Raw genomic sequence first — 11,056 nt, 5'->3', positions numbered from 1 at the left:
AGGGAAATTTGTATAGGATGTTTAGAAGCGGGACATAAGGATGTGCTTCTCTCAGAGCTGAGAAAAACTATCCATCACTTAAGGACACTAGAGAAAACAGAGGCAGGCTGGGAGTGGAAGGGGTTATGCAGGGCTGTTTTGATTGATTTGCCAATCTCCAATCAGCTGAAGGTAGCTACATACCGTAGTCCCAGTGGTCTGGGATTAAATGAAGAAAAAAAAAACACATCTCAGGATAACAGCGATTTTCTCCTATACCTGTAGGTCCCATTCATTTTGAACTACATGATGAGTTAAAATTCAGTAAAAAATCTTAACTCCTTATTAGGGATGAGGTCCAGGTTTGCACTATCATGGTTTCATGGCGCATACCCAGGATTTATGACGTTGGCAAGTTTGCAATCTGAACCAAGGCAAATTCGCTTATCCCCATTCCTTATATATAAACTTGTTTCTTATCAGTTACTTGAAAACTGCTGAAGTCATTGTATCACTCTAATAGCCTCACAACTAGCATTTTTCCACAACGTCCACAGGTTGACAAAGGTCCACAATGGGAGTCTACACACTACAAGTTTACTTTAACAAAACAGGGAAAAGTTTCCAAACTTGAAACTTTGTTCTCTGAAGTAAACTTAAGAAGAATCAAAGAGGTTTGTTCAAGAAGAAAATTCATTGTCTCCAAGGAAATGGTAAGAATAACCTGAGCTAATTTCCATTCGATCTTTTCCCCATGGACGGACTCATCAAATAAAAGCAGCTGTGTGTGTGGTATTTGCAGCATATTGTAATTATATTCAGTGAAGAGGGGGCTATCATCTGTGCAGAGGGAATCTACACTGAGATCACATTGTACTCTATGGCATAGAGCAGGTAATAGATACCTAACTGCACCAAGACAAGAACACAAGTGCATCTAACAGCATTTTAAATGTTGAGTATTTTTATATAAATGCTGTTTGTTTTATTTAAAAAGTATTAATATAGATTAGTACACGTATGCATGATAAACTTTCTTAAAGCGTATCTAAACCCAAAAGCAAAAATAAAATATATTGCAGCTTACCAATTCTTAGATGTGGTAGCTGCATTCATTTTCTTTTTTTCAGATTTTGTTTTCCTTCATTGTGTTTACAATGGTTAGTTTTTATTCATTAATGTAAAATATTTTATCACAAATGGGGGAAAAAACTGGTACCGTAACTGTTTCATTTATTAATCAAGTCCATCTAAATCTTATGGTGCAACACTACTTTCTCCACAGGTTAGCAATGGTGTTGTCCAAGGGTGGCTCTATTGCTCCTCCATAGAGTGGAGCCCTCCTAAGACAGGAAGTGTGTTACTGGCTGGATCACCAGGTAAAAATAAAGGGGAAAAAATCTACAAAATTAAACTAATGCAGCCACCACATCTAAGAATTGGTAAACAGCAATATATTAAATGTTTTGCTTTCGGGTTTAGATATGCTTTAAGGAAGGTTTTTTATTGCATTTTAACATATACAGTATATTATATAAATCACATAAGCAAAGATGTAGCATTTACACACATACACACAGTTAGGCCTCATTTGCACAATGCTTTAAGTTACAGCTGTAGATTCCTGTGGCAAAAATCTGCAGACTTTTGCAGCACAAATCACAGGTGGCTCCAGGAAGTTGTGGCTTTTCAGCTTGTACAAAGCAATAACAGGCTGAAAGCGGCCTCAGCTGTCAGTTTGGATGTAATCACACACAGAGCCTACAGTTAGAGAGATATTATCACCCCTGGACGCACACAGCTCCATGTGTGATTACATCTGAACATGAGCAGATAAGCCTCTGTTCTGCCTGTCATTGCTTTGTGCATTGCTGAGAGTCCGCAGCCAGACCTTAAAGCCGCGTGCGAACAAGGCCTTAGGTAATAAGTTGTAAGTCTGTATTTCTGATTAAATGGAAGACATTGACAATCACTAACTAACTATGCTAACAAGCCTGGCTGTGTCTCAATTTATATCAATGTAATAATAATAATAATACATCCACTCTAGGCTAGGACTAAAAAAAACATTCTCATGTAAAGCTGCCCAATCATGGAGAGAAGATCATTCTTACAGACAGATCACTTTAACACCCCTGACCTGCACTCAAGGATATGATAATGTCAGTGTTTTACTACTAACAGTTTAGTAATAATAGGATATATTGACACACAACTTGTATGTTACAGGTTCAATAACCAGGAGCCACTTCTAGTGTAAGATGCATTCACCAGAGAAGTTGTCATCACACTGCAGGGTATATGTCATATATACAGAACCACCCACTCTGACCAACACATCAACCATATTGTCAATAGTATGTCAGATTAAAAGGTGAGAAAAGCATTTGGCCTGATATACTAAGTGCTAAATGAGATGCTATAAGAGAAGAACACCTGTATTCACGTCAAATGTCCAAGCTTGTATAGAGGGATGGAAAACAAAGGTTTTATGTCACAGTTTTGGATGATGTAAGCACAGGTTTACTTCACTTAGTTTGATTTTAGTAAATCAGATCCATAGTCTCTGCCTGATATGAAATGCTGGAAAGCAGACTCATATTTTTATTAAAGCATACCTATACTTTAGAGCAGGTAAGCCAGACTTCGGCCCTCCAGCTGTGGTGAAATTACAAATCCCACCATGCCTCTGGAAGTCATGCCTGTGGCTTCATTGGGGTCTATTCACAAAGCAGGCTTAGGATCTAGTCGTAGCTATATTATGACACGGAGCCGTGTCAGAATAGAAAAAAAATAAAAATAAATTTTTGGCCATAAGAATGCATTGCTAGATTCCTATTGGTTATTTCAATAGCCAATAGGAAACTAGCATTGCACCCGCCCTCTGCTGCAGTTCTCCATCAGGTCCACCACTACTGATTGGCAGCAGCAGAGGGCGGGTACAATAGCTAGTTTGCTATTGGCTATTGCAAATTGAAATAGCCAATAGGAATCTAGCAGTGCATTCCTATGGCCAAAAATTATTTATTTATTTTTTATATTCTGACACGACTCCGTGTCAGAATAAAGAAAAAAAGAAAGAAAAAGCAGTGTTTCTCTCCTTGGCGGCCGGGAGCGGGAGAGTTTTTTTTTTTTTTTTTACAGGCAGCAGAACCGCCGGCCAATAGAAAACAGTTGGGCGTAGCCAACTGTCACTGCTAGGTCCGCACAATCGTTTTCTATTTATTTTTTCCTACTTTTTTAACTATTTTTTCTGTTTTGCTCGATACCACAGAGGGACCGAGCAGAACAGCAGAGCCGAATGCCGCTCAGCGGCATTCGGGTATTCACTCACTGCTGTTCGGCATCTATAGGAATAGACTGAACAGCAGCAAGTAGCCTGCCTCAGGTTCGGCTTAGCTGATCCAGATGTTGGATCGGCTGAGTCGAACTCCTTCTGCACAACAGCGTTCGGCTCACTTCACTTTAGGTCGGTCATTCACTCGCTCCCATGATGGACTACAATCTTATGTTTATTTACTCATTTGTATTGAGATTGTAGTCCATCACAGGAGTGAGTTTGGAGTGGTGGCTACTTTACAACACACACAGGGACCATGGGGAACAAAAGTAGCCACCCTCCAGAAGGAAGGACAGTGTCAGCACCAATTCAGAGATGATTTGAGGATCTGCAGCCGAGTGATACATTGTTGTTAATAGTTAAGGTACTTGAATGCATTTTTAAGATATAACTCCTGAGTTTAATGATACTTCAAGGTTTGAAAGAGATAAAACAGCCATATTTATTATAGGACGATAACGCTGCTGGATCTTTATGGATCCTAATTGTTAACTCTTTTTTACTGAAAATATGTAGCTGGTACTGTGGTGGATTAGACTGGGCCATTCAAATCTAGAGTGCTGCACCCCCAGCAAAAGCGTCTTATTTCATAAGACTGTACACACTTAACATACTAAATATTAATATCAATTCACTGTTTTTTCTTCTTTTTATATTTAGTGATTGTGTTACAACTTGGTGAACCATGGCCTCGCTAGGTAATATATCAAATGACCACATCGACTTACATGAACCCCTTGTTTTTAGCACTGTAGTGGAGAACCACAATAACACAGAAGTCACAGAATTTGTTTTTGTTATGTTTAGATTCTCTTCCTATCTTCAATACTTTGTATTCTCAATATTCTTGTTATTATACACTCTTCTTCTGAGTGGGAACATATTGATCATGCTGACCATCAAGAAAGACTACCGCCTTCATAACCCAATGTACTTCTTCTTAGGTAAGCTGTCTTTTATTGACCTCTGCTACTCCTCTGTAACTGTACCCAAGATGCTGGTGGATTTCCTATCTACGAGGAAAACCATTTCATTTAATGGCTGTATCACACAGCTCTACTTCTTTCACTTCTTTGCCTGTGCAGAATGTTTTATTTTTACTGCAATGGCATATGATCGCTATGTAGCAATTTGCAACCCTCTACAGTACTCCGTTATTATGAACAAACAGCTTTGTCTGTGGATGGTCGCAGCAACCTGGGCTATTAGCTTTGTCCACTCCAACATTCAGACAACACTAACTATGGGACTGCCATTCTGTGGCCCCAATACAATCAACAGCTTCTTTTGTGACATCCCTCCTCTAATCAGGCTGGCATGTACTGACACCACCATGATTGATGCCATGATTGTCACCAACAGTGGCATTGTATCATTGGGCTGCTTTTTATCTGTTTTAATATCCTATATTGGCATTGGCAAAACTATATTCAAAATAAAAACATTTGAAGGGAGACAAAAAGCCTTTTCAACCTGTATCGCACATCTTACAGTGGTGACCTTTTTCTTTGGACCTTGTGTCTTCATTTACATGAGACCATCGAAAAGTTTTCAATCTGATGAAGTTGTGATGGTGTTCTATACTATCATAGCACCGATGATGAATCCTTTTATCTACACCTTGAGGAACGAGGAAATGAAAAATGCAATGAAAAAACTTTGGGGGAGAAAAACATAAATAAATAAAAATTATAATATTAATGATCAATATGTTTGTGAGCAGTGGTGGACAATTGTTTTCTATATGCCTCATATAGTTAGTAAAAGAGAACGCTATTGTTAAGGCCATCTGCTAAAGAATGGGAGCAGTATCATACCTTCACAAAACCTAAAAACACTTTCCTTTTCATGCATTTTATGTAACTATTACATAATAGATAATGTTAGCAATATAATATACAAGGTTGGGGGCAGAGAAGGACTATTTTACCTTCACCTAGGCGGGGAACATGGAATTAAGAACCCCCTCTTTAAAAAAATGATATTTATAAACTGTCAAAAAAAGTAATAGGTGATTTTGAAAGGGAGGGGGAGGAAAGAAAAGGGAACTGAAGAAAAGTTGACCAATGGATGCTTGAAATTAAAGTGACACTAAACTGAGGAGGTAAATCTTAAAAAGGCAAAGTACCCTAACTATTACCAAAAATGTATCTTATTTGTGTAGCACCCAGTTGTAGATCCTCAAATCATCTCTGAATTGGTGCTGACACTGTCCTTCCTTCTGGAGGGGGGCTATTTTTGTTCCCCATGGTCCCTGTGTGTATTGTGAAGTAGCCACTGCTGCAAACTATCTCCTGTGATGGACTATACCTTTAATACAAATGAGTAAACTGATTGACTTAATTGACTATAGCTGGGGTAAACAGTATTGGAAAAGGACTTTAAAAAAATGAATTTAATTTAAACCACTCTACAGCTGAAAAGTTAAATACAGGGATGCACAAAAATGCATGAAAGCACGTGATGTCGGTTTTGAACAGCATACTGTAAAAAGATCTAAGCTGATATAGGGAGTGTACAGGGGCAGGCAACTGTGTGAGTTACAAAAACTTGGCTTGTTGAGTTGGGAGAAGAAATAACAAAGAGGTGATCTAAATATTATTTATAAACATGTCAATGTAAACTCAAATAACAAAAATGTTTTGGATGCTTTTCGCAAAACCAGAAGTTTTAATTTACTAAGGATAGTATGTTGTTTTATCTAGGAAAATGAAAATAATCCAACCATATTGTGGAGTCAGAAAGGTTTCACTTTTCCCTATCCTCTTGATCAAAATTGTTGGTGTTTGTGAAAGGCTGACCTTAATTGACATCAGACTTTTTTCATTCCTAATGTTTATGTCAAGCCAAAGACATATTCATGACTCCATTAGAGAGATTTACAGTGTTAGTCACAAAAGGGTCAAATGTTTGGAGAAGACAGGAGAAGTGAACAATCTAGGCCAAAATAGCTGATTTAGATAAAATCTCCAATTCAGCTCACTTTCCAGTTCAGTTATGTTGTCCTAGATCGTTCACTTCTCCTGCCTTCTCCAAACTCTTCACCCTTTTGTGAATAACCCTGACACTCTCACTTACTGTCCTGCTGACTAAAGTTTTACTAGATACAATGTAAGGGAAAATCTGCAACAGGGACACAGACAAAAATAAAAGTCTGACAGTGGTTCTATCCTTTTTCTATTCTACTGAAGAAAGGCATTTTTATTTCTGTACATGTTGCTATTGGAGATTTACTCTCACTTCCTGCCTGGTAAAGCATCAACAGGGCATGAGGTTGTGAATCTCTCTTCAGGAGCCCCGAATAGCAGTAACCCTTCCCCACTCTACCAAAACCTAATACAATTTCAATGGGACATAAACTTTAATAATTATGTAACTATGTATGTTTACAATAAATATTAGTCCTTTTGTTTTCTTATTCAATCATTTTTATTGGGTTCACAAAAAAACAATACAACTCTAGAAAGCAAGACTGTGTGCGAGAATGGCACGTTGGTCTAAGGCAGGGGTCTCAAAGTTTTTTCACTTGCGGGCCACTCGACAATTTTTTTCCTCCCATGGTGGCCGCATGGCAAATGTCATACTTCAAATCAAAATGTAATTATATCCGGTATGGTACTATGGACAACAATACACACACAATAAGGCCCTATTCATATCTGTAAGTGTAGGTGCAATTAGGGATTCCTGCATCAGGAACTTGCATTTTCCTGCAGCAGGAATGCCTAATCTGATAGCTGTCACCCATTCAAGTTAATGACAGCATCTGCATGTAATACGATTACATGCGGTTAGAAAACACTGTCCCTGGATGCACAATTGATGACCGCGTACCTGACCACATGACCGCGTACCTGACTTGTCAGCTGGCTGCAGGCCACATAGTACTGGCTCGCGGGCCGGTACTTTGAGACCGCTGGTCTAAGATGTGCCGTAAAAAATATGTACAAGTATCACAACAAAAGTCTGAGGTCAGGTCGATAAGTTTAAACCAAGGATTATGGGGGCCATGAAGAAAACCTATAGTTGCATCCTGTTGTCCTCGTACAATTAGTCATCAAGCTCAATTATGGCACAATAAACTGACTTAATCTTTATAATGGATAACATAGATCCCGAAGTATCATGGAAATCTACGACATTAACAAGAACCAAGATATATAGAAGAAAAGAAGGGAGAGACAAAAGAAAACCTCAGGGAGGAAAAAACATGGAGAGGAGGGAAGGGAAAGGGGTGCCCCCGGAGGTTCCCATTCCAATGGATGTATTCAGCTGAGGTTCTAAGGCTATGCAAAAATAAGGCCAATAAGACGTCTGTCAATGGATATTAATCTCATATAGTCAATCCAGGGTTCCCAAACTTTATGAAATTTTGGCATACGCCAAAGACGTTAATTTCTCATTGATGAATATAGTATGTAATCTAGTCTTCTCTTCGGCAAAGGATAAAGAAGAGGGCCATGCTTTCGCAATACTTTGTTTAGCTGCCATAAAAACGTGTAACTGAAGCTTAAGCTGGTGTTTAGTAAGACTTGCGGATGGATGATTTAATGTAGTCTCCAAAGGGTTCAAAGACATACAAAACCCAAATAAGGTTGCCAACAAGTTGTATACTTGTCCCCAAAATGATCTTACTATAGGACAATTCTCTACAACCTCTAAAACAATGCCCATCGTGTCCTGAAGTATATTATCGGAGAGGGGACCATATACCTCTGATATAACACTTTGTAGTTTGTTTCAAGAGCTAAAAGCTTTCCGGGAACAAGATTTAATTGTTTTCCAAATTTGAGTCCACATATCACCATCAATTAAACACTTTAAATCCCTCTACCACTTCGACATGTAATTGTGAACCAATGAGGATCCACTTCGGAGGAGGGTGTCATATAGTAAGGAGCTCAGACCAGGGAAGTGTGGATCATGTTTACAGATGCATGCAAAAGCAGAAAAGGTTACTCCCGACAGGAAAATGTGAATTTGAGAGGTGAGAAAATGTTTAACTTGGAGATAACGAAATACTTCAGAAGAAGTGAATTTATAAGACTCCCTCAGAGTAGGGAAATATTTTATTCCCTAGGAGGTGATAAGGGAGTGGGAGCAAGTGATACCTGCTTTTTTCCAGTACTAAAACAGACCAGACTGCTCCATACCAGGTAAAAAAAGGGGTTGTGAAGAAAAGAAAATAGGGATCGGTGTGGTGATATCAGACCACTTGAGTATTTATGGTTGTCCCACAGTTTGAGAGAGTGCAATATAATTGGATTTGTTATCCCCTATCTGTCTTTCAGAAGTAGCTTTAACAGGTTATCTATACCCAAGGAATTGAAGTCCAGAGCTTCAACAGATACCCAGAGATGGACTTCAATCATGGTATTTGGTTAGAGTAGCCAATTGGGCTGCCACATAATATTTATAGATGAGGAGATTTGGCATGGAAACATGGGGTTAGTGAGGAAATGTAGTATATCATCCGTGAAAAGGGCTAATTTATGGTGATGACCTGTCAAGGGGAGGCCAGGGATATTGGGGTAATTACAAATCAGGTGAGCTAGCCCTTTTGTTTTTATAAGTATTATGAAAATATGAAATTAAACTATATACTACAGCAATACAAAATGGTAATGATAGTTGGGATTCTCGTTGGACCTATCGACACTTTAGTGGTTTACTGAGTTCAGCCAGATAATTTTTCTGTCTCAGTGGTCCTGCAAGGATACCATTTGTATCTGTTTCACTACTGCATGAGATAAAAGTAATTCCTAATTCTAAAGAAACAGAGAAAGTCTAGGGTGGGGGAAGAAAAACCCTCTATAAAGGGTATCCTTTTGTATTTTAAGTGAAAACACCCTCTAAAGTGCATGTCCCAACAAAACAGTTTTTTTTTTTTTATTTAGCTGTGCATATAGTGGAGGGGGAGTAAACCTTTTGTTTGGTTTTGCTGCTATTCACGGCTCTGTTAGAAAGATAGATAAATTCCCCCAGCAATGCTGTTTCCATTGTTGCCAGGACAGAAAGAGAGAAGTTCTCATCCTTCCCCACTCTATTCAAATCAAGAGGATATTAGGGTAATGTATAGTAAGTGATACGCAATCAATATCCCAAAAAAGTATATATTTTTGCAATTTTTATGTGTCTTGGCTGCCAGGAAATGTTTCTGTAAAAGCAATAAGTAGTGTAGGACTTCCCTTTTCTTTATAATCTTATTTAGATTTAGGACAAATAATCATAATCTCCTGGCAGGTAATACTCATAAAGCCAAGCAAGGCTATGGTCTCGGTGGAAAGTGTGACCAGAGCTAGGATATCCTTGATGGAAAAAGGCAGAAGGTGACAGATTGGGTATACTTCCGCTTCTAATTACTATATACAGTGGTTCATAAAATACAAAAATTATTATTAATAAAAGTTTATAGATTATTTTCAAATATTTCCCAAGTAAAATACAACTATTTCACAAGTGACTATAATATAAAAAAGAACTACTTAATGGAGAAGCATGGGGAAAGTAAAACATACTCTCCCAAACACTTAAAGCCTGCATGGGACACTGCTGCTTTCCCACACCGGCTCTAACACTGAGAGCTAACTGATCACATGAACGCTGATCAATAAGCTCATGGTCTCTTCACCCAGAAAAATGCAGTGGCAGTCAGCTACAGACAGGGGAAGGGAGCGGGCACAGCTGGCCCTGACTCAAGAGAGGCAGACCCAGCTGTCACTTAAGCAGAAGGGATGAATCCTGACAATATTGTTGGGACCTTTCTTGACTGCAGCACAGCTGTGAACTTTCAACTGATAGCAGGCATTAGCCCATTATCTGCTGTCTTTGGTTCACAGGAGTAGATTATTAAATGTACTCCTTTGTCCTAAAAGAAAAGTGAAGCCAACAACAACAAAAAAAGGTTCGGATTTACTTCTCTTTTAAAAGAGAAAAAGTAAACAACATAGCTAGATCAAATTGAAAATGATGTGGCCATGTACTGAATGTGTGGAAAGTAAGCTTTTGTAAAGCAGCTGTGTGGTTTCCGTGCTTCTACAGTTGCCACATCCTGACTTAACTGTGAACTGCTACATACTTAGTATTTACGTACAATGTCAGTAACCCACAACCCAGTAAAATAGGTCAGGATGTATCTGTCCACCATGCAGTAACAGCAGAACAAAAACATTGCTGCACAAGCTTCTATGCACCTTAAATGTCTAGTTTGTTAGTGTGGTCATTCTTTACAATGTCCACATTCTTACTTCAACTTTTTTCTTATAAGAGCTCTCCCTATTGAATTTAAACAAGGGATGAGTACTCAGAAGATAATAGGAAATGGAGCTCACACAAGGCACATACATGGCATCGGTTTACATGAAGTAAAACAAAAACTGTGTCCTTTTTTCACTCTTTTCTTACTTGCTGTCTGACAGTAAATGAGTGAAGATCTTTCTAAGGCATCCCTGGATAGCAGTAAAAACTTGAGAGGGATTCCACTCTTTCCCCACTCTACCGAAAATTAAAAAATAGTTTTGGCTGGACTCTTTGCTTTTTGCTTGTCCCCAGTTGTCAACTCTGTATACTGTATCTTGTTATTTTTTTACAGGACGAAGTGTTCAGACCTAGGGCCAGATAAACTATTATCAGTGTGCCAATTTTTATGCTTTTTGGATGTTCCAAATAATAGTTCAATATGAAGCGGTTGAAAAGAAAATACATGACTAGTGCACCAATTATAAAACAAATTAAAGT

At 38.5% G+C, this 11,056-nt stretch overlaps 1 protein-coding gene across 1 annotated transcript; it reads left to right on the top strand.

The window, feature by feature from the left end:
- Window positions 1-4,004: 4,004 nt before the first annotated feature.
- Window positions 4,005-4,997, top strand: LOC108792368 (olfactory receptor 4E2-like). Its single transcript, XM_018563136.1, has one exon. The coding sequence runs from the start codon at window positions 4,005-4,007 to the stop codon at window positions 4,995-4,997; it is 993 nt and encodes a 330-aa protein (XP_018418638.1).
- Window positions 4,998-11,056: the final 6,059 nt, after the last annotated feature.

This window comes from Nanorana parkeri, unplaced genomic scaffold (genome assembly GCF_000935625.1).
Source record: "Nanorana parkeri isolate BGI_ZX_2015 unplaced genomic scaffold, ASM93562v1 scaffold635, whole genome shotgun sequence".
Lineage (NCBI taxonomy): Eukaryota > Metazoa > Chordata > Amphibia > Anura > Dicroglossidae > Nanorana > Nanorana parkeri.
Note: the sequence above shows the minus strand (reverse complement) of the source record. Positions and strands in the feature narration are given on the sequence as shown.